The following is a 24,542-nucleotide window of genomic DNA, read 5'->3' on the forward strand; positions in this document are numbered from 1 at the left end:
CCTAAGCTTAGCGCTGTCATAACATGTGCCGGATTTAAGCTGCCACCCTCTCCAGCAGCGCATTACCAAGTAATGTTTATGACAGGTATGTGGCTCAGCCCGCTGCTCGGGAATGTAATGTTAAACACAAGGACGCCTGTTTCACTTAATGTCAGACATTCTGCTTCTGTCATCCATACTGGAGTTTTTACCATTCAGAGTATGGCACAGAACAGGGGAGCGCAATCTTTTTTTCCCCGCGCCTCCCCTGCCGGATGTTCCCCTCTCTCCGCGCCCTCCCCCCCCCCTCTCTTACCTCGGCACTGGCGTTGACACCACGTTGCCATGGCGACGCGTCTCCAGAAGCCGCTGGAGTCAAGGTAAGTGCAGTTTACAGAGGCCTTCGCCGCTTCCCCGGCACTTAATTTAATTGCCTTCGGGAAACGCGCGGGGCCTCTGTAAACCCCGCGCCCCCCACAGACAATCTCGCACCCCCCCTCGGGGGCACGCCCCCCAGTTTGCGCACCGCTGGCACAGAATACACTCTCCAGCGTGCAAAGTGCTGGGTTACTGACTAATTTATTTCACTTCTTTTTGCAAAGTAGATATTGAATCTTTTTTGTTTTACCAGTAATACGGTGAGTGTGCAAACGCCTGCCAGTCTGCGATACGTGGAGGAAGCTATAAATGAACACGCGTGGGATGTCGGCCTACATGAACATCGGACTGACACCACGATATAATATGTACACTTTGTATCCTCTCCATAACTCGTCCTTGTGCTGCATGGAACTACCCTATTTCATCAAATCTAAGACGCACCTTTTTTTTCCCGATTTTCACATGTCTGAAATCGGGGTGCGTCTTAGAATCGATGTATTAAAAAAACTACAGTACTAACCCCCTCTTTTCACTTAACATGTTTCAGGATGTCAGCGGAGGACGAAGCGGGCAGCGGCAGGAGAGGTCCCACGTCTGCAGATGGTTTTAGATGGACAGCGGGCGGGAGTGCGGTGGCGCGGCAGGACAGGTCCCAAGTCTGCAGGTGAATGAAGATAAGAAGACAGCGGGCGTGCGGTGGCGGAGGCGGCTAATAGATCGTAATAGCAGGAGCAGAGCGGCATAGGGCCGGGAACGGCTTGGGAGGTGCACTCAGTAACACCGGAAGTTGACCGGTGTCTGACTTCCGGTTACAGTGTGCACCTCCCAAGCCGTTCCCTTATGCCGCTCTGCTCCTGCTCAGCCCCCCTCTATTATGATCTCCTGCCGCCGCACCCACCGCACATCCGCCCGCCATCTTCTTATCTTCATTCACCTGCAGACTTGGGACCTGTCCTGCCGCCGCCACCGCACTCCCGCCCGCTGTCCATCTAAAGCCATCTGCAGACGTGGGACCTCTCCTGCCACCGCCGCCCGCTTCATCCTCCGCTGACATGGGACCTCTCCTGAAACATGGTAAGTGAAAAAGTAATTTTCCTCGATTATAAGGGTCAAATCGATGGTGCGTCTTACAATCGAGAAAATACGGTACTCTCCATATACAGCCAGCTATGTAAAGTTACTCTCTGCCACTCACGTGAGGTATTTCTAGGCAGCTTGGTGGCTAATTTGAAAATACCTGCAACACCGAAATGCACAACTCCGAGAAATAAATTAGAATTTAAGGGCCAAGTATCACGGCAATTTTGGAGTATTTCCCCCCCCCTGTACCTGCGTATCAAAGCATTTTGCTCCAGTTTTGCCCAATCTGCCCCATCTTGCACCTTGGGGAGAGTCAGTAGGAGGAGTTGGGGGAGTTACATGGTGCACAGATTATAATGAGATGTATCACATTCTGCGTCTCTGTCCCAGCATGCACCTTGGGGAGAGTCAGTAGGAGGAGTTGGGGGGAGTTACATGGTGCACAGATTATAATGAGATGTATCACATTCTGCGTCTCTGTCCCAGCTTACACCTTGGGGAGAGTCAGTAGGAGGAGTTGGGGGGGTTACATGGTGCACAGATTATAATGAGATGTAACACATTCTGCGTCTCTGTCCCAGCTTGCACCTTGGGGAGAGTCAGTAGGAGGAGTTGGGGGGAGTTACATGGTGCACAGATTATAATGAGATGTATCACATTGTGCGTCTGTCCCAGCATGCACCTTGGGGAGAGTCAGTAGGAGGAGATGGGGGAGTTACATGATGCACAGATTATAATGAGATGTATCACATTCTGCGTCTCTGCTCCAGCTTGCACCTTGGGGAGAGTCAGTAGGAGTAGTTGGGGGGAGTTACATGGTGCACAGATTATAATGAGATGTATCACATTCTGCGTCTCTGTCCCAGCTTGCACCTTGGGGAGAGTCAGTAGGAGGAGTTGGGGGGAGTTACATGGGGCACAGATTATAATGATATGTATCACATTCTGCGTCTCTGCCCCAGCATGCACCTTGGGGAGAGTCAGTAGGAGGAGTTGGGGGGAGTTACATGGTGCACAGATTATAATGAGATGTATCACATTCTGCATCTCTGTCCCAGCTTACACCTTGGGGAGAGTCAGTAGGAGGAGTTGGGGGGGTTACATGGTGCACAGATTATAATGAGATGTAACACATTCTGCGTCTCTGTCCCAGCTTGCACCTTGGGGAGAGTCAGTAGGAGGAGTTGGGGGGAGTTACATGGTGCACAGATTATAATGAGATGTATCACATTGTGCGTCTGTCCCAGCATGCACCTTGGGGAGAGTCAGTAGGAGGAGATGGGGGAGTTACATGATGCACAGATTATAATGAGATGTATCACATTCTGCGTCTCTGCTCCAGCTTGCACCTTGGGGAGAGTCAGTAGGAGTAGTTGGGGGGAGTTACATGGTGCACAGATTATAATGAGATGTATCACATTCTGCGTCTCTGCCCCAGCATGCACCCTGGGGAGAGTCAGTAGGAGGAGTTGGGGGCGGGGGGAGTTACATGGTGCACAGATTATAATGAGATGTATCACATTCTGCGTCTCTGCCCCAGCATGCACCCTGGGGAGAGTCAGTAGGAGGAGTTGGGGGGGTTACATGATGCACAGATTATAATGAGATGTATCACATTCTGCGTCTCTGCCCCAGCATGCACCCTGGGAAGAGTCAGTAGGAGGAGTTGAGGGAGTTACACGGTGCACAGATTATAATGAGATGTATCACATTCTGCGTCTCTGCCCCAGCATGCACCCTGGGGAGAGTCAGTAGGAGGATTTGGGGGGGAGTTACATGGTGCACAGATTATAATGAGATGTATCACATTCTGCGTCTCTGCATCGCTCTTTTTTACTTTTATTCATGCTCCCACATCTGAAGTGACGAAAGTTTATCAGATGAAAGAAACTGTTCTAACATACGCTGCAGCCCTGCTCCAAATTACAGAGCACTGTGCGTTAAAACCAGCTTTCTCTACGTTGACATATAGACCTCTTACTCTGTAGTAACAAAGTTGTTACCGTTACAATGACCCTTCTCAGACTGCTCTCTCGAACCCCTATACCCTGGGAAGCACTGGATGTTCTACTGACAGCTAAGGCATAGGACTCCGGCTGCAGTTACATACATACATACCACACATTAACGTACGCAATGGGACCGGAGCATGTATGTAAAGCGAAAATGTACTTAAAGTGAAGCACTACCTTTTCCCACTTATCGATGCATGTACTGTACTGCAATCATCATATACGTGCATAACTGATGTAAATAAAGCATTTGTAACAGGCTCTATAGTCTCCCCGCTTGCGCACAGCTTCGGTACAGGTAGGGAGCCGGTATTGCTGTTCAGGACGTGCTTACTGGCGCATGCGTGAGCTGCCGTTTGCCTATTGAGCGAGATGTACTTACTCGCGAGTGTACTTAAAGTGAGTGTACTTAAACCGGGGTATGCCTGTACTGCAATTAACTACAATCAGGCCACTAGGATTACTCTGGCTGGTTGCAGGTGAGGACAATGCTTTCTTATGGCATGGTAGCAGTTGTTCCTATGCCACAGGGACGTCTCTACCACCAGCTATTGAAGAGCATTAGATGTCACAGGATCTTGGGAGTACCACTACGCAGGATCTTTCCTTGTGGTACAGTACTGCGATTATTCTTATTATTATCATTGTTTAGTTGTAAAGTGCCAACATATTCCACAGCGCGGTACAAAGGGGGGTACAGATTTGATAATTACAGAAACAGAGTTACGTACAAATAAGGACAGACACGCACAAACAGTTACACAGGGGTAACACGGGCCCTGGTCCTGAGAGCTTACACTCTAGAGGGAATGAAGGGCAGTGTTGAAAGAAAGAGGTGCAGCGTCTGCTCATTGTGGGGTGGCGTATACATCAGGATGGAGTGTGGTCCAGCCACACAGGGTGGGGATGTTACATAACGTGCCACAGATGGGGGACCCCCGCAATAGGACAAGGATTTTTAACACTCGTCAAAAGGATTATTCTCCATTTATAGAATAAGATCAAATACCTATCTGTAACTTTAGTGATTGTCCAATAAAAAGTATAACAATCTTTTAAAGTCAAATTTCTTCAGAAAAAACAACAACTGACAATTAAAATGGCACAGTGCAGTTTGTTGTGTGATTGTAGTGCCACCTAGTGGTGGAACATTGAAAAACAGCCTTCTTAACTCTAAGGCCTGGGACCCGCTGCGCTCGTTGGCGCGGGCGGCCACCCGCGAGTTCCCCACCAGCAGGGGAATCCTCCCGAGCCGGTCCCGGTCCCCCCTGGCTGCACAGCTCACTACACGCTGTGGCGCATCAGCCGCTACGGGATACAAGAGAATGGTGATCCCTAGCGTTGACGCGTCACGTGGTGTGGCTGTGAGCCAATGAGGAGGGGAGGCTTCGGGAGGAGGAGAGGCTTCGGGGAGCGGGGAGGAGTGTGGGGGGAAGCAGCGTGAGTGCCTGTCTGTGTGTGTGTCTGAGTGCGTGAGTGCCTGCCTGTGTGTGTGTGTGTGTGTATGTGTATGAGTGCCTGCCTGCGTGCGTGTGTGTGAGAGAGAGTGCCTGCGTGTGTGTGTATGTATGTGTGTGTCTGAGTGCGTGAGTGCCTGCCTGTGTGTGTGTGTGTGTGTATATGTGTATGAGTGCCTGCCTGCGTGCGTGTGTGTGAGAGAGAGTGCCTGCGTGTGTGTGTATGTATGTGTGTGTCTGAGTGCGTGAGTGCCTGCCTCTGTCTGTGTGTGTGTGTGTGTATGTGTATGAGTGCCTGCCTGCGTGCGTGTGTGTGAGAGAGAGTGCCTGCGTGTGTGTGTATGTATGTGTGTGTCTGAGTGCGTGAGTGCCTGCCTCTGTCTGTGTGTGTGTGTGTGTGTATGTGTATGAGTGCCTGCCTGCGTGCGTGTGTGTGAGAGAGTGCCTGCGTGTGTGTGTATGTATGTGTGTGTCTGAGTGCGTGAGTGCCTGCCTCTGTCTGTCTGTGTGTGTGTGTGTATGTGTATGAGTGCCTGCCTGCCTGCGTGTGTGTGTGTGAGAGAGTGCCTGCGTGTGTGTGTATGTATGTGTGTGTGCGCCTGTATGTGTGTGTGTATGAGCGCCAGCCCGAGCCCGTGGAGGGAGGGAGGGGGGGGGAGTAGCGGGTCCCTCCGCTCAAGCCACGCCCCCCCTCCCGCTCAAACCTCCCACTCCCGCCCACCTCCCGCTCCCTACAGACCGCATATCTGTGTCTGTCAGCGCCCCGCCTGTCTGCAGTGCGGGAGCGCTGACGGAGGGAGCGGGGCCTTAACCTAAGGCTGCGGCCCCACTAGCTCTGAGTGGGCGGTGCTTGGCGAGGTGACTTGCATATATATATATATATATATATACATCGCTCACGCGGGTATGCGCGTGCACACACGCGATGCGCTTAGGTAAATTACATTTTTATACTTTCCCGCTCGCTCAATATTCGGCAAGGCCGCCGCTCTCCTCCCCCCGCGCGCGAGCAGACGCAGGACACCCGCCACACATGCTTTGAGCGCCAACGTGCTCAGCGCTAGCGGGGACGCAGCCTAAGGCTGCGCTTATTACGCCGGCGAAGGTGACGTCAGGCTGCGTCCGCTGGAAAAATCAAATAGAGATGACTTCCAGCGATCGCTCCGTCCTTACAATAAGCACACACAACAGCGGCAATGCATCTGTTTTGCCGCAACGTCGCCGGCACTATAAGTGCAGCCTTGGTACAAGTGACACCTTTCGTAGCTAATGAGTGGTTAAAAAGAGTGCAAGCTTCCAAGACCACAAAGATCTTCAACCGGACTTTTTTCACAAATGAATCTGAAATAGCTTGTTCTATTTATACAGTGATGACGTCCTAGTAAGCATAGATATACAGGTTTAAATGATGTGCTTCACAAAGTAACATCCTTACAATAATTATACTATGTAACTATGTAATTCCTGGCCAATTTACATTGGCTTTTTTGCATTTCCATGTTACTTAGTGTGATACACAAACATCTGTATATCCAGACTTATTAGGCCTCGTCCATGGTTATTGCTTGCTGGCGGAGGCGCGCTGAGGCGCGCTTCCACTCAGCACTGAGCCTTTACCGCCGCAATTAGAGCGGCTTTAGTAGGGGCGCGTCTGCGTTTCCGCAAGCGCGCGGAAGCGTAGGTCTTACCAGAATTTTACATTTACGCGCTTGCCGGAGCGCAGGGCCGGTCACGTGAGCGGTTCGCCCAATGAGGGCGAACCAGCTCCGTGACATCACTTGCCCGCCCCCGGCCCACCCCCTGACAGCGCGCTGTCTAAGCCTCAGCGCGCCTCAGCACGCCCGCCGGAACCCTGGACGAGGCCTTAGGGTGTAATTCTTGTATAAATATGACATGCTATTTTAACTTCATTTGTAAAAGAAGGGACCTCTGTGGTTCCAAAAGCTAGCACTCTAAATTGGATTGCTGCTGTTGTGTCCAAAGCAGTTAAAGCAGAAAAACATGAAAAAATAAAAAATTGTTGGGAAAAAAATACCAGCCCCACGTTGTGAGCTCATTCACAGGTCTCAGACAGGACTGCAACGCTGCGCTTCCCCTATAATATCTCCCAGCATACAGTGCTTCCACTGCAGCCAGGGATTCTGGGAAATGACAAACGAATGAGCACACAGTGTCATCTTTACTTCAAATCCATTTTGACATGGAGACAAATAAATATTTTTATTTTTATATAACTTACAAAATGTTTTAAATTGTTGGAAATTAATCGGTTCTGTAGAATTAGATAATACTTTTTTTTAAACTCAGCAAAACAAGAAAAAACACAAGAGCCAGAGCGCGGACTGAACTTTTTTTAAACTTTTTTTTAAACTCCTATCGCCATTTTTAATTATTTTTTTAATGTACTGATCATCCGTTGACTGCTACAGCAACCATTTAGAAAGTCACATCCACTTCCTCTTTTGGAAACAGGCTCTGAGATAACTTTTTAAGCTCTGCCCTTTGGCAACAAAGTATCACAAACAGATCTGTTGCTGTGTTCCAAACAGCAGACTGTCTATTACTCTGAAAGCTGTAACAATAATGTGTATCACTTAGTAATTTAATGTTACATATCAGCTAAAGCATTTCACAGACTGCAGCACAAAGTTACGAGGCCGCCATTTCGTTAGGCCCACAATCAGGATTTTTACAGACTTATAACAGGAGCACCAAACGGTTGCCAGCCTAGGTAAGAATGTAGAATGATATATCTCACATGCTTTGTATATCAAAATAAGAAGAACAAAAGGTGGAATGTAGTTTTGCTGTTTAAAATGTCAAATGGATCCATATTTCACCACAAGGTGGCGCTGTGTTACTGTCTGCAAGCAAATGCCCCATGTGTTCAGAGCTGCTCGGATCCTAATGATAGGATGAGTATCTTCTCAGCCCATTACATGTAACATTACATGTAACATTACATGTAACATATGGTGAACTTGATGGACACATGTCTTTTTTTTTTTCAACCTCATCAACTATGTAACTTTGAAATGTGGCACTCCGGCCTATGGATCCATAAGAGACTGTAACACAAAAGCACAACTTTGCATTGGAGTTTGTGGTATTCTACAGGAGCACCCCAAAACAGATCTCAGTTTATAACCCCCCCCCCCCCTCCCCGCCAATATGAAGGTACTAAAGAATTTCACATTTTGATAAAGAAAGCTGTATATTTGTGTAATCGCGCAGGGGGCGAGAGTAAGAAGTAACGGATGCACCCGGTGCATGAACCCCGCCTGATGGGATGGGATGGCGGGGTAATATGGGGCGTTTAGCAGCTTCTTGTATTCAGCCGGTCCCCCAGGGCTTCCTCGTGTTACTGGCGGATGAGATTACGGGAACGCAGCACAGGACATATTCTTGTGAAACATCTCGAGTCCTTACTCTCTGCTCTCCCCACCCACCCACGCATCTCCTCCCCAATATCCCCCCCGGGGGGGGGGGGGCTCAGTCACTGCTGATCCCACTGTAATGGGCAGGGTCCTCGCTGGGAGCACTTAAGCAGCCTTTAACAATTTACTCACCCAGAGCAGGCCTAATGTAGTCCGTCAACAAGGACCCTTTAACCCTTTGCTGATTTTCTTTGCAATTAAAGGGGACAGTTACATATTGTTGGCCTCTATGGCAGGAAAGAAGCTTAGCATGTGTGCTGTATACTGTATGTGTCTGTATAAAGCACACGGCAAGGAACTGTACTACACGTGCCCAGGGGCATAGGCTGCCATTTTTTGGGGGAGGCAATTTATTTGTATGTGTTTCACCTTTTACATAGCAGGACCCCTCCTGTAGTGTTGCGGCGTCATGGCAACGCAGCGTCGTGACATCGTACGCTCAGGAGGAGGGCCGCCCCCCACCCCCCTGCCTACAGGCGGTAAAAAGCTAAATCCGCTATTGCAAGTCCTTAAGGCTAGGTCCCCGCTGCAGCCGCGCGCGCGCCTCTCACCAGCCCCTTACCTCCTCCCTAGCTGTCCCCGGTGACGCCTCGCTTCCCTGCTCACTGCGACGCGTCAGCCAGCAGGGGCTACAACAGGATTGTGATCCCAAGTGGCGACGCGTCACGTGGTGCGCCAGGGAGCCAATCAGCGGGACCCTAGCCTCCGTCTCTGCCTCCTTTCCACTTTCTTTTAATTAAGTGCTGCTCCTCCATCTTGTATCTGGGGGGTTGGGGGGGGGGGTATTGATTTTCAGCCCGTATTCGGGGCAGCTCGCCCTAGCAAAGGTTTGTCACGAGTTTTGGAAAACGCTTTGTGTGTGTGTTTGTGTATTTGCGGACTGCAATCTCGCACATTACCCTGCCCCCGTCATGGCTGCGCCCACCCGGCCTGTTTTGGCCACGCCCCCTGCGCCTAAAAAAACTCCCTATAGACAGTAGATCGTGGTGAAGTGCCAGGATGCAAGGCGCGTGCAGTGGGACCTTAGCCTAAGGCCAGGTCCACAGTGCCTTTGCCGGTGCGCGGCCATGACGTCACACGCGTGAAGCGGTGCGTTTTACGGCCATGGTAGACGCACCGTCGGTGGGTGTGTCTAGAGGCGTGCCAGTGACGTCACGGAGCTGGTTCGCCCTCATTGGGCGAACCGCTCATGTGACCTGTCTGTTGTGCCGAGAAATCAGTTTTAACTGATTTCTCGCGCGATGCGCGCCCCACCCGCTGTTGAGCGCACACTCACGCGCCGTATGGACGCGATCACTGCCTTAAGGCAATCTGATCGCGCCACATGTGGACGCCTCAGCGCGGTCTGCAGCAGCATAGCCTCAGCCTTAGTGTCTATGCCACATCTAAAGAGACGTTGACGTGGTTGATGCTACTTTCTTAGATAAGTCACAATCCAGCCAGTGCTAGAGGTGTGACTGATACATTAAAGGTGACAAAAAAATGACATTATAAAAGGGGGAACGGCTGCTGCAAAGACGTGTTTAAAATTACTCTGTCCCCTAAACCAGGGGCGCTCAACTCCAGTCCTCAAGGGCCACCAACAGGTCAGGTTTTTCAGGATATCCCAGCTTCAGCACAGGTGGCTCAATCAGTGGCACAGTCAAATCTGAGCCACAGATTGAGCCACCTGTGCTGAAGCAGGGATATCCTGAAAACCTGACCTGTTGAGGGGTCTTGAGGACTGGAGTTGAGCGCCACTGCCCTACACAATATGCCGTTAGACCGTCTTTCCGCTGCGAGGGAAGATTTAACATCCATTCAAACTGCTCTTTTCCGCTGTATTGAAAGCAGCCCCGAGAACACCATCTTCGGATTCCTGCGAGGGCGTCTGTGTCACTGAGTGAGGCTCACTTCCCCTAGCCAAGGCAGGAAGCCAAAGTTCCCCGTGGCAACACAGGATGGGGAGGACAGAGACAGGAGCTGCGTGGCGCGGGGCGGGTTCCAGGGCTGTTTCCATGGATACCGCATGCAGCTGCAGGGCAGAGGGAGACATAGGGGGGGGGGACAGGGACTTTAACTGCAGCCGGGGGGATATGTATTAAGGAATCATTACAGGAGAGGGAACGGTCATCGACGTGTGTGTGTGTGTGTGTGTGTGTGTGTGTGCACGGAGTGGCTGGCAGGGCGGAAACGGGGGGGGGGGGGAGACATTTATCAAAGTCTCCTGTCTGCAAAACTGCTGACAAGAAATAGCATGAAAGTGGGTTTTTAATGTGTCCGGAGACTATGAGGGTTATCCATTAAATTGGGATGTTGCTGAACCCATTACATAGAAACGAAGTGGTGGTGAGTATTTATTCATCCGATTCGGTCCAACACCGCACCACCTCGAACCTTGCGTTGGGCCGAGACGTCGGATGAATAAATACCACTATTTTGGAGGGTTGCACTTTCCTCTTTATGTCTATGGGATTTCCCCGTTGAGTTTCAGCACTGCAGGTATTGTTCTTTTGTGGGTGCACGTATACTGTACCTTCAGATATTCTGTGCTGATCTCGTTACACTCATAACCCCTTATGTATCTAGGGAAAAAACTGGTGCAATCATGGAGCAAAACAACCCCGCACCAGATATATAAATCAAAATATGGAAAGCAGTATGGGGATATTCGTGCTACCGTTTGCCCCCATTTTTCCTTAACACATAAGGGGTTAATGTTACGTGTCAACGTCTGGCTGCAAAAACCAAAGCAGAAATACTACGCTGCAGTGATCCAAGCAAAAACAATCACTTTTAAAAGCAAACAAAAGCTTTGAACAGAATTTTGGACAATTAATCTGGTGTTGTTTTGTTGCCGCTGGGAGATTTTGATACATAAATCCCTGACCGTGTTTCCTTGATAAATCTGGTACTGTTTCTTTTAGCCCTGTGGGGGGTCGCGTGGATAAGTTAGTAGAAGATCACAGGGACCGCACAACACAGGCCAGTAAGGATAAGACAGGAAAGGAAGCTGCAGAGAGCCATTGTATTGTTCTTGATGTCACCGACGTCCCACAAGAAGTATTAAAGTCAGGGGAAGTTAACAGGAGAATGAGGAGCGATAACCGGTGTCACTATTCAGGCCCAGAGGTCGGTTATTGACCAAGGGTAACACCCTGGGAGGTGCTAACGGTATCCCCGAAGCTCACTAACGCAGCGTTAAGTGCTATTTCCGTCCGGAACGGGCCGTTAGTGATAATGATATCCAAAATAGGTGTTCCCTCTAACAACAAAGCATGTCCAGAGCTGTTATAGTTAACACAGGGATGTAACAAGGCGTTAGTTGGGTCATACAGGGAGACATAGTCCCACAAACACACCTTTATACAGTACGTTAGGCCTTGGGACCCGCGCCTCCGGGGGCCCCGCGCTCCCTCCTCTTGGCGCCGGAATCCAACTTCCACCTGACCAGAGAGGGGAGCTGGAGAAGGGAGCGCGAGACCCACCCCCGCCCCTCCTTCGGCCCCCCTCCTCCCCCATCCTCCAGCTCCCCCCTCTGGTCGGAAGGATTCCGGGCGCCGACACGAGGAGGGAGCGCGGGGCCTCTGGACCGGCAGAAGCGAGGTGAGTGTGTGTGTGCTCTGTGAGTGGGTTCTTACCTTTACCAGAGTGGCCCGACTCCAGTAGCATCGCTTTGCCATGGTGACCAACGCCAAACGATGCCGCAATGCTGCCAGCGTGCCGCCTTGGGCCCGGCAAACCCTAAGGCCGGCCCTTGCTCGTCTTGGCCTAAGCCCGGCCCTGCGGTTAGGGGCTCCCAACTCCAGTCCTCAACACCCCCCCCCCAACAGGTCAGATTTTCAGGATATCCCTGCTCCAGCACAGGTGACTCGGGCTCTGTGCTGAAGCTGGGATATCCTTAAAACCTGACCTGTTGGGGGGGTCTTGAGGACTGTAGCTGAGAATCCCTGCAATACATGGAGCGATACCTGTTCACAAAAAGAAGCGCAGCTGCTAATTCTGTCTCTCGTTATTTCAGGCCAGCGTGAGGCAGCGCTAACGTAACACGGCGTTAAGGTGCGAGGCACGCCGCAGCCGTTGTTTTTGCATATAATTAGCTTTGTGAATAAATGCCCATTAAGGATTATGATAACGTCCCGTTGTTAGCAGGGTGTTACTGGGCCTTGGTGGACCCCAGCTTCCGCTCCCTATGTTGCAACGCTCCAATGTTCTGTTCTTCTATGCATTATTTTAAGAGTGTAAAACATGGCGGACATTTGGCACCCCGGGGTGGCCGAGGGGGGTATAGTATTTTTGGTGCATAAATGAGAAAACTAACATAAAGTGCTGAATATTTTTTAGGGATTTTAATTTTTTTGAAGGGTGAAAAAAACCCAAAAACATTTAACCGCTTGGTGATCAGAGGCGCTTACAACTCATTGCCGCGGCTGGCTCCTCCAACTGCCAAGGGGTTAATGAATCTGGTTCTGTGTCAGTGAGCGCAGCACCCTGTCCTGGCCGGCTGCCTATCCCTGCAATGTCAGGAAGACTCGCTTCCCCTTTGTGTGCAGGAAAGCCTTCCCCCGGAAGCAGCTTGCAGGATGCTGGTGTGTGCCGAGGGAAAGGGAGTCTGTGGGAACGGAAGCCAGAAGCCTGGGCAATGCGTCGCCTGGTGAGCTGTAAGACTCTGGCGCGTCTCTGCACAGAGAGACAAGTGTGAGGTCACTGAGCAGTCATCACTTCACTGTCTGTACCGAGACCGTCATTATATAGATGTGTGTGTGTGTGTGTGTGTGTGTGTGTGTATATATATATATATATATATATATAGCAAATGGAAATATTACTGTATGCTCATTTGCATGTCTTAGGCAGGTCTGCAACCCCGCCTTTCACCATTATCACCCAGCACTTCCACTGCAGCAAGGGATTCTGGGAAATGACATGCAAAGCAGCACACAGTGCCACCTTTTGCTTCAAATCCATTTTGACATGGACACCTATAAGCTTATGCTTGCTCTATATATTATATGCACAGGGTGCATCATGAATATTAGAAGTTTGCATGATTGAGCCACCTGTGCTGAAGTTGGGCTATCCTGAAAACCTGACCTGTTGGAGGTGGGGGTAGGGGGGGGGAGAGCTTGAGCACTATCATGGGACACTAACCTGTGCATTTGCCTCTCCGCTTGTCACTGGCCCCGGAGAACTGACACACAATGTCAGTGTGCTTCAGTCCTGTGATAAAGTGCCGGGTAATAGCCATGTGACATTAGCCTGGGAATAATGTGGCCAGTCACTGCTGCTGGTGGCTCTCACTAGGACACTTTCTTTGCTAGAATAAACCATCTCACGCATAAAAAAAGGTGCATTTTATTTTTGTTTAAAAATCGTACAACAAAGAGTGAGTATGCAGGTCATTAATTAAAAAGACAGAGACTCCGTAACTTGCATAATGCCTTTTTTTCCCCGTATCTTCACTAGACAAAGAGTTATTTTAACAGGTGAAGGGAGCAAATTACTCACTTCCTAAATGTACAAGAGTTCAAGGTAAAATTAACCGAGAAAAACAGGTGGTCCTTTAAAAATCGCAGCGTTCAGCAGCTCTTGGCTACTACATCAGTCCGGAAACGTGTTGCAGAATCTTCACAGGAAATGTAAAAACAAGGAAAACGTAACAGCACAAATCCGAATTCTGCTGCCCCCCAGGTGAATCAGCTTGTTATTTCTGGGCTTCACTGGGAGTGAATGATCTGGCTGTTCTGTCACGCCCTGCTGGTCACCTCTCTCAATGATAACGCAGGTTTAACACACTGCTGTCATTTACATCTCAGCTCGTTCGCTTTCTGAGCCCGCAGCATTTTGTCATATCTATCCACTCTGCCGGGCGAGTGCTAGTTTGCTAATTTACAAACGCATCTTTTCTTCTTTTTTTTTTTGTTTCACTGTAATCTTGTATTAAAGCTGCAGTTCAGGCAATATCCTGCATGTGTGTTTTTTTTAATAAATCAGTTCTGTAGTGAGAAAAAATACTTTTAGCATTTTCTGTTTTAAAACCAACAACTTTGAAAGACCAATTTTCATGTATTCTATTTTAACAAGCATGCTAGTTCCTATAGCAACGATTTACATTCCCCATATTTAAAGATGTCGCCAAACTTTGCCGATCAATAGACGGAGAACGAATTGACCGGCAGCTATGCAGTTCTTTAGGTAATTAGAGATTGCCCACATGAAATTATTGAAGTAAAAAAATAAATTAAAAAAAAAAAGACTGAACTGCAGCTTTAAACAGTTGCTCGCTGGGGCAGATTTTATTAGGGTCTCGGAATGGCTTCGCGCGCGTGAACAGGTGTGAACGGCCCATTGGCTTAAATCGAAACCGACGCCTGATTGGGTGCGTTTATCCATACCGGACCATTTAGGAATAACCGCCACTATGTTAATTTGCAATATCTGGACCATTAAGAGCAGAATCATCTCTCATTGAAAAGGTTGCAGGGGGAAATGTAACACTATTTTACTAGCCACAGCTGGTTGGAACAAGATTTAGAAACTGGGAAGTTGCAAACTTTTTTTTTTCTTCCCAGGGAAAGATTTGTTATGCTAAAAATAATGGGAAAGCCTGGATCTTTAGTTCAAGCTTTCGTCTTTGGTTCACGCCCGTTATAACAGGGGTTCGACTTATATTTATAGTAAAGATACGCGGGAACAAATCAAATAATACTTTGCCCACGTGTGTCCATGTGCCGGTAATATGAGCTGGCTTTCCGCTTCCACATTCAGGGTGAAGCTGTTGGGTCCTCCTGGTGAACGGGTGCCTGATTTGGAAGAGTTGGTGTCTCTGACCAGCTTTTCTCTTTTTGTACAGACCATCACAATGGGTACTTATTTAACCTTTACATAACTATGGATACATTGATGACACTTCACTATCGCAGCACAATCATAATCCAACCACAGCCTCTTTTGGAACAGCCCCCCATTTAGAATAAGTGCTATGCAGTCCAATGGCTTTGGTGGAACTAACTTTATGATATAACGTGTCGATAACCAATGTTTCATGTGAAAATCCTGTTTTACAAAATACTTTGAGGCATCTCAGGGGACTGATTTCTGGGCTGTTTGGGTTCTGTATTGTCCTACTAGTTATACTTAGCCAGAGAATGGCAAAATAAAAACAAATATTCCAACCTGAGTAACCTCTACATGCATCTCTGACTGAATAAATACTTTGTATCCCATCCCACAATCATATCTGTATGTAAACTGGCAGCCATCAAGTGTACACAGCTGTGTTGTCTGTGACGGACGAGACATGGCAGTATTTCTGATAAAAGCAGAGTATTTTGGACCTTCTGGGCATACGTAACAGTGACCAGCGGTAATCCTGGCCCTGCACTGCAGAGCTGCAAAGTTGTGTAATACCAAGCGCTTTACATCAATGTAAATTTCCCAAACGGCATGTTTAACCACAAGCGCTCCCTCGCCCTCTTGGAGAGGGGTCTTTAAATACCAGAAGAAATCCTGAGTTCCGTTTTCTGGGACCGGTTATAACTCCGGTCCTGAAAGGAGTCAAATCGTAAAAAAAAAAAAAAAAAAAAAGACAGGACAAACGGTTTCCAGAGAAGCACAGTCAAAGTCCAAAAGTGAAGCGAGTAAAATATCAGAATAGAAATGCTGTACAAATGTCGAGAGACATACATGGCTTTGTATATGTTCACGTCCCAGCCCAGACTGGTCTGAATCATCCTGTCTAATGATGCTGCTCTTCTATAATCCCGGCAGGAATCTATCCTGGCACATTCTGCTCTTCACATTCTCAATCTTATGGATTCCACGCACAGAATTGCTTATTCCAGTCGAGCAAAACAAGGGATTCCTGGCCGTGATCCATTAAAAAACAAAAAAACAAAAAAAAGAACGAGCACGTTATGTTCCTGATTTGAGTTTTTATTCCCAATCGTGTATACTTTATATTTAGAGTAGCTAGCACCTCTGTTCTGAAATTCAGCAATAAATAAGACAGAATTAATCTGCTCATAGAATAATATGAATCCACTTGCCGCTGGAAGGTCTAGCAAAACGTACTGGCTGATGTTCTTACGTCAAGGCTGTGAGGTTCTGGCCCAAACAAGCTGTAACAAGTTGACTCTGTTGTAAGGTTATCTTTCGGTCTGAATGCTTTGGTGGTTCTAATGCTCTCTTGCCAACTGCACACCCCCCTGCAAGGATGAGATGCATCTAACTTCCCTAAACAACTGGGGAGTTGTGCAATGAATGCCAGCCGCATCCAGCAGTAATCGCAATGTGCAACGCGTGTTGGATCTACCAAACCATAAGCTTCCGGCTCGTTCTTCCAAACATATTCCAGCCTGTAAACATCTTACAGTGATTTGAACTGCACATGCGGAGATTCTGGGGGAGGACTTGCAAATTAGCACGTGTCCCTTTTTGGCTTCGCATTCACAACAGGAGCACCAACATCATTAGCCTGTTGCATTGAACAAAGCATATATAATGCTCCCCTATGTTCCAGCTGTTTAGACTAGCCAAGGAATGCTCAAAGTGAGAATCTGAAAGAAAGCCCCATTCCCTACGTGGAGTCCAAAGAGTCCAGCTCAAAGACGTCGTCACTGGCAGGGCTGGTGAAGAATGAGTGGTGGCCAGGTGGCCGATTGTCATCGGGGCTGCTGAGGCCCAGGCTCTTCTCGAAGTCCAGCAACTGGCCCATGAAGTTGAAATTGGGGGAGATGTTAGTCTTCTTGCGCTTGACGAAGTCATAGGCATCATTCAGGGAGAGATTGAGCTTCTGCATGAGGTAGGCGACGGTGACAGTGACGGATCGGCTGATGCCAGCCAGACAGTGCACAAGTACCCCACAGTTATGGGAAGCTGCCTCATCTGGAGAGGAAACAGGAACATCCAATGTTACTATCACTGTATATAAAGCCCTTCATTCTACAGGAGCCACTCAAGAGCCTGCCAGAGAAAATCCATAGCTTTGCTGCTAGAGACATTCCATAGCTTTTATGGATAACTCTTTCCTTGCGGGAGACTTTAGCTTTACTGTAAACATTTTGAACTTATAGAGACTGTTCACAGTTCTGCTGTTTAACCCCTTCCTATAAGCCATAGATACTTTTTCTTCCTCCTCCTCCATAAGACTATGGTGCTGGCCACTGCGGAAGTCAACGGACCATTTGGTCTAACCTAGTATCGGCGGTCCTCATGACCAATAATATGTTTTACAAGCTGCTGTACAGCAGATATGACATTACTGTGTTACTTTTTGTACACCCCACTACTCCCGTGGCACCGTCCTCTCAGAGGGTCACGGAATAACTGTAAAGTCGCTTATAGAAGTAAAAGATTGGGAGGACAATATGCGCACATTCTTATGAGAAATTACGATGTATCAATATAATCTGATATCCCGATGCCCATAGATGGATACTCATATGCCTGTCTCATAACCCAGCGAGCTGCGTGTCCTCCACCGCAGAGAGGAACGAGGTAAAAATAGCTCTCTAGACAAAGGCAGTAAGTGGCAGACAAAGGAGGAGGAGGGACATCCATTAAGGTAACCTTATCCGGGAGGCAGTAAGAAGCCAGACTGAAGGTCAAACTCAAAGACATGCACACACACAATCATGTCCTTAAGATGCCCAGAAAGATACACATCAGAGATATTTACCCCTAAATCTCTATTGCCACCTCTGTGTGATGCCTAAATACGATGCGATGGACTCATGTAGCAGTTTATGTTCAGAGTAAACTGTTTCATTATCCCCCATTAAAATTGAACATAGCAATCTAATGACGACGAGTATCTCTGCATTCCTCTTGTACCCAGTTCTCTCTTTCCTTCCAGAAAATATAACTTACACTACCCCCCAAACAACCCACATATGCAATGTAGAATTGATGCACGACCACCCATCACTGCTGCCCTTTAACCCCTAGTAACGCCCAACAGGCGAGCCTGTCTGTAGTAGCGGGTACATGCTTGGGTTTTGAGGGGTTAAATAACTGGAGTAGACCTTAGTAGGGGAAACAAGCCAAAACAGCTAATGTAAGAATATGTGGGATGGAGCCTGTCAAAGGAATACACATTTTCATAATCAAACTCCAAAAATAAAACGATTATTTAATAATAAAAAATATGGCTGTACTCACCAATAAACTCAATAGCTTCTGGGAAGAACTGGGACAGATTCTGGCTCCAGTGGTCAGAGATGGGGATCTGCTTGTAGTGGAACTCTCCATCCTTCTCGAAGATGTTCGGTAGGTTTGGGGTGACGTTTAGGATGTAACGGATTCCTAGCTTGGCCAACGTGTCCATGTTCCCAGAATCCCTTGCGCTGCCAAGGTATAGGTGAGGCAGGATTTGCACAGGGAAGGATGGGGGCTGGTTGCGTGGGCTCATGCCTTCCGAATCCATCCCACTCAGAGGCTCCCGGTCAAGGTCCGACTCAACATCAGAGCAATCAGAGGCGATGCACAGGCCCCCCAGTCCCAGCACAGGTGTCGGGGGCAGTGGTGAGCTACTGGCACAGCTGGTGGAGTCCAGATTGGTTTCACAATGGTGAGGGAATTCAGCTAGAAACTTACTGAAACCACCTGTGAGGGAAAGGTAAAATAGCTTTACAAAGCACAGTATCTAACGCCAACGTAGGAAATCTCCTGTAGTCGCTGCTTGAGGTTGGAATGCAATATATGAAGCAGTTAGCTGGAGCTGTTAGGGGCAAAGTTACAGAGAATGGCTATATGAAGCACCAGGAAGAGTTAGAGGCAGAGATACATGCAACCGTATGAGGGGTTAAGGAGCAGCTACAGGTAGCAATTATATGCAGCTGTAAGAGATGTGTGCTGAGGTATGCAAATGGAGACTGTTTTAGGGTGAAATTATATCTTGGCTTTATTGAGCCTGGATAACAGGCAAAACATACAAAAAGCAACAAAATAACAAACCCCTATCCCTTTGTAAGGGCTAACTTACATCCCCAGACCCTATCTGCAGGACTGGAGGGATATTCCCATTACCAGCCTATCACCCCAAAGTCTCAGGGGGTACCTTAAGCAGGTGTCCCTCCGTGTCAGTCTCTGGCAGGGTCCTGGGTCCTCTGTGTCCAGGAAATATAGGTCTGTGGGTGTCTTGATCTCAGCACAGCCTTTGTGCTCATGACAGTGTCTGTGTGCAGGCTTCTCTGCTCTCCTTCTGTCAGCCCAAATGTGAGCTAAGGAATCTCTCTCCTGATTCCAACAGGAGGCTGTGCTTAGAGCTCTAATGTGGCCAGGTGGAGTCAAGTTAATTGCCTGTCTGCAATTAACCAGCTCCGTGCTGGATTTAGAGGCAGTTTCTCTCAAACAGTGATTAGTCCCTGTTACAGCAGTAATGTGAGGGGTTAGGGAGCAGCTATAGGTAGCAATTATATGCAGTAATGAGAGGGATTAGGGAGACATTCAAAAGAGCAGTTATATGGAACAATAGGTTTGGGGGGAGTTATACGGGGAACACGGAGCTAGGGGGAGTTATAGGTAGAGGTTATATGGAGCAACAGGAGGTGTTAGGGAGAAGTTGTTAAGAGGGGAATCACAGCCCGAACATTCTCTAATGTAGGACCCAACTAAAACTGCACCAATTGTAGCCATCTTCATAGCTGTGCATAAATACAAAAAAATAAATATATATATAGAGAGAAACTTGATAAAGGGTCATTGTGACCTGAAACGTCGCTGCTGTTACCGTTTCCTGCTGCCAATCTGATGGGATAAATGTGAGTTTTTTTATGCGTTTGAATATACCTGCGCTGTGGACTGTTTTGTTTTCTATGGAACTACTTGGTGGATGGGTGACACTTCCTAGTCCGACGTGCACCTCTTCTGGCAACTATTCTTACATGGGCATTCCTGTGTTTTCTACAGCCTGAAGCAAGGGCGTAGCTATAGCCCGGGCTCTTGGGGGCCCCGCTCTCTCTCCCCCCCCCCTGTTGGCGGCCCATCTGTCTCTCTTCTGATAGAGATAGGCTTGGGCGGGTAGGAAGAGAGCGGAGGATGCCGGCTGCTGAGTGCGGAGCTGATCACAGAACGGAGGGAGCAGGGAGGAAGGAGCAGGGAGGAGGGAGCAGGGAGGAGGGAGCAGGGAGGAAGGAGCAGGGAGGAAGGAGCAGGGAGGAGGGAGCAGGGAGGAAGGAGCAGGGAGGAAGGAGCAGGGAGGAGGGTTGTCTGGCTGCTTAACCACTTCTGGGCAGCAGGTGGCGCTGCAGAACTCTCCATAGCTGCTCCTCTCTACATCTCCTGGTTCCTTGTGTGTGTCGGTAAGTGGGTGTGTGTGTGTTGGTAAGTGTATGTGTATATATATGTGTGTGTGTATGTGTGTCTGTGTTGGTAAGTGTGTATGTATATGTGTCTGTGTTGGTAAGTGTGTGTGTGTATGTATGTATATGTCTGTGTTGCTAAGTGTGTGTGTGTCTGTGTTGGTAAGTGTGTGTGTGTGTGTGTGTGTGTGTGTGTGTGTGTGTGTGTATGCCTGTGTGTGTGTGTGTGTGTGTGTGTGTGTCTGTATTGGTAAATGTGTGTGTGTTTATGAGTGTGTGTTGGTAAATGTGTGTATTTGTAATGCATATGTGTGTTTCATGCATTATGTGCATGTATATATTGTATATTTAGTGGGTTTTTTATATGTTGAATATAAATGTGTATTTGCATATGGTGTGTGTGTGTTTTACACTAATGTTGCATGTTTGGTAGGTGTGTATATAGTGTAGTGTTTGTGTGCATATATGGGAGGGGATGGAGGAGAGAGAATGGGGGAGGGAGGAGAGAGAGGATGGGGGGAAGCGAGGAGAGAGAGGATTGGGGAGGGAAGAGAGAGGATAGGGGGAAGGGAGAAGAGAGGATGGGGGGAAGGGAGGAGAGAGGATGGGGGGAAGGGAGGAGAATGGGGGGAAGGGAGGAGAGAGGATGGGGGGAAGGGAGGAGAGAGGTTGGGGGGAGGATGGGGAGGAGGTGGGAGGAAGGGGGGTGAGAAGAGAGAGGATGGTGGGGAGGCAGGAGAGGATGGGGGGAAGGAGGAGAGAGGATGGGGGAAGGAGAGAGGATGGGGGGAGGGAGAGAGTGAGGATGGGGGAGGGCGATAGTGAGGATGGGGGGTGGGAGAAAGTGAGGATGGGTGGTTGGAGAGAGGGGGGAGGGAGAGTGAGGATGGGGGGGCGGAGAGCGTGAGGATGGGGGCAGGGAGAGAGTGTGGATGGGTGATTGGAGAGTGAGGATGGGGGAGGGAGAGAGTCAGGATGAGGGAGGGAGTGAAGTGAGGGGGAGAGAGTGAGGATGAGGGGGAGAGAGTGAGGATGAGGGGGAGAGAGTGAGGATGGGGGGGCGGGGGGAGTGAGGATGATGGAGGAAGCAAAAAAAAAAGAAAGGGGGGGGGGGTGTAGGCGGACGCCCACAGAGGTATGCAAGGGAGTCTGGTTATAGTGAAATTAAATAAGGCTTTTATTGCGCCTGTTTCCTTAACAGGAAACCATCCAAACAAGGGGTAAACAAAGCTTCTATTCACTTTGGAGTATTTCTAGTGAAATACTACTGTATGCAGTCCACACTCCCTTTAGATAAGCATGTCTCCCAAACATAGAGCATGAAATAAGCAGATATATAAAGTCTCATAAATTAAAGTCTTATCTGTTCCTTGTGGTTTGAAGGGAAAATCTTCTCTGTTCCTGCGTTGCTACCTTTCCTCAGGTTTTGTCAGCATTCAGGTTTAGAAGTTTCCCCTGTGTCATGAAAGCAGCTCTGCTGTTTCTTCTGGCAGGGCTCAAGACAAGTTGTGAGAGTCAAGGACAAACTCTCTGCTCTGTCTCCAAGTTCAGCTCAGGTGTGAGCAAAGGAGTCTCTCTTCCTGTCTCAAAAGACAGGCTTTTCTAAGCAATCTAATCAGGCAGGTGGTGTTTGTTAATTGACTACCAGCAGTTAACCACTACACTGCTGGATTAGAGGCACATTACCTGAACAGGGATAACTCCCCTGTTACAGGGGGGCATGTGTCCCAGTTTTTTTACATTTGAAATCTGGTCACCCTAAGGAGAGGGAGATCTGATGATGAGGAGGGGGGAGAGCTGATGAGGAGGGGTGGGAGAGCAGATTATGATGATGGAGATGAGATGGTGGAGAGAGATGATGAGGGGACAGAGGGGAGGAAGGAGGTGGAGCGAGGAGGGGAGATGAGGAGTAGTAGGGGGAGAGATTATGAAGAGAAAGGGGCGAGATGATGATGGGGAGAGATGATGATGACGAGGAGGGATGGGGAGAGATGAATAGGGATGACGAGATAGAGGATGGGGGGGAGGGAGAAAAAATTGCAGTCAGTATTAATATTAATGGGGCCCTGAAATTTCTTTTGCCCGGGGGCCCGCAAATGTCTAGCTACGCCACTGGCCTGAAGTAAGGGGTTCTCACCCAATACCCAGTAATCTTTTTCTGAAGCAGTTTCCATTTGTTTCTTTGTGTGTGTGTGTGTGTGTGTGTGTGTGTGTGTGTGTGTGTGTGTGTGTATGTGTGTAATATATATATAGAAACGTGAGAAAAACGCTCTGGTTTCATGACATCGCATTCTCTACAAGACGGAGTACAAAAGTCAGATCCGATCTCTAGTCATGAGGAGCAATAAGTGAAATGTTAATAGTTTCCTCCAGTTCTCCTATTAATAGAAAACGTGCTAATGAAAGCGCTGGTAACGGCCTTAAGCAGTTGGCAGGAAAGATTTCTTAATGACTTTGTGTCTGCTGGATATTTCCCTTTGTCTTGCTATTTTAATTTCATTCATATTGCTTCTCGTAGAATAAGTCTGAACTCCTTAAGCCACAATTTACTGTAACAACCACTCGTACCTCCTTTCCCGCGTGGCATTTCCATGGAACCCGTCCCTAACCAGACATCTTCAAAGCAGCGCGGTGCAAGCACTTTCCCGACACACACACTTGCAGACCACTGCCGTGTAACCCCCTACCAGAGACCTGCAGAAACGTTTGTCTATTCTTGACATAGCTACTATGTAACAAAAGGGCTGCATTGTCCTATATCGGATTGCATAATGATACCATTGTGGCAGGAGCACAGGTCAGCAGTAATGAGTATCACTGGGCTGTATAGGAGGACTAACCAGAGATGCCCACTAAGGCTGCTTACCCTGTAGGTAGTAGGCCGGACAGCCTTCCTTCCGGAGCTTGTGGAGCAGAGTCACAAGCACTGGTTCCTGCTCCTCAGCCTGGCTCCCAACGCGCCCTGGCAGGATGGCCGTGCACTCATCATATAGAAGGACCGCTCCCCTCGCTGCTGGTGGGGAGCCCGGGAGCAGCGAGTGAGCGGTCAGGTTCCCCTTGCGTAGCCGTCGTAGCATCAGGCCAGGAAGTGCCACGTGCAGCGCTTTCTCCACGCGCGAAGAGTCGTAGAGCTCCCGGCTGCGACAGTCCAGAACGCGCACGCCCTGGGCATGAGAGTCCAGCTCCTCCCGCAGCCAGGACGTGGATTTACACAGGGACTCCATCCGTCGGGTTCCAACACGGACCAAGTCAGCTAAATAGGGGGGCCCCCCCCCTTTTTGTGAGGCCTGACAGGCCCAGGGCAATCTCTTATTTCTTGGTTTGCTGGTTCAGGGCATCTCTCTGGAGAACAGGAGAGGGGGCAGAGAACAGTGAGGACCATTTTGAAGAACAAAAATGATGATTAGATAACAGAGAATTAGCAAAAAAAATGGGATTTGAAATAAAATGGAAAAACAGGGCAGATTTCCCCACATGTGAGTGTGGGAGAGTAAGCCAAACGCTATACAAATGCACTGAACAGTGCCAGGTATTTGGGAGCTTGGCATGTAACAGTAGTATTGGGGCTATCAGAGTCTTCTTCTATACCATGCTGACTTGCCACTCGCACTTAGGGAACGTAGAGCTGAGTAACGCGAGAGAGAGAGAGCAAAGTCCTACTAGCCGTACGAGAGGAGAGCAGATTCATTGTACGTTGTAATACAATTTAGCGAACCAACATTGAAGTCATTTACTGATTAATTTATAGTGTACCGAGCTTTTGAAACCTCATATGTTTCTTCTTTAAATGCACTAATGTTGGTTGTTCCGCTAAGGTTTCACTACCTCAAATGAATGTGCGACAGAGCAGAAGGGTGGTAAGTTTAACACGTGTTCACTCCTACTCACATGAATGGGAGCTGAGGATTTGCAGTA

General features: G+C 48.6%; 1 protein-coding gene across 3 annotated transcripts in view; it reads right to left on the reverse strand.

Moving 5' to 3' along the window:
* Window positions 1-13,664: 13,664 nt before the first annotated feature.
* The window catches only part of DUSP9 (dual specificity phosphatase 9), a 41,626-nt gene continuing 30,748 nt past the window's right edge, over window positions 13,665-24,542 (reverse strand). For all 3 annotated transcript variants that reach the window (XM_075578390.1, XM_075578389.1, XM_075578391.1), the window contains exons 3-5: window positions 23,494-23,969; window positions 18,487-18,930; window positions 13,665-17,211 (exon numbers count right to left, since the gene is read on the reverse strand). In XM_075578390.1, coding sequence (XP_075434505.1) covers window positions 16,904-17,211; window positions 18,487-18,930; window positions 23,494-23,851 — 1,110 coding nt within the window. In that variant the 5' untranslated portion in view covers window positions 23,852-23,969 and the 3' untranslated portion in view covers window positions 13,665-16,903. The remainder of the gene's footprint in view (window positions 17,212-18,486; window positions 18,931-23,493; window positions 23,970-24,542) is intronic.

This window comes from Ascaphus truei, chromosome 21 (genome assembly GCF_040206685.1).
Source record: "Ascaphus truei isolate aAscTru1 chromosome 21, aAscTru1.hap1, whole genome shotgun sequence".
Classification (NCBI taxonomy): domain Eukaryota; kingdom Metazoa; phylum Chordata; class Amphibia; order Anura; family Ascaphidae; genus Ascaphus; species Ascaphus truei.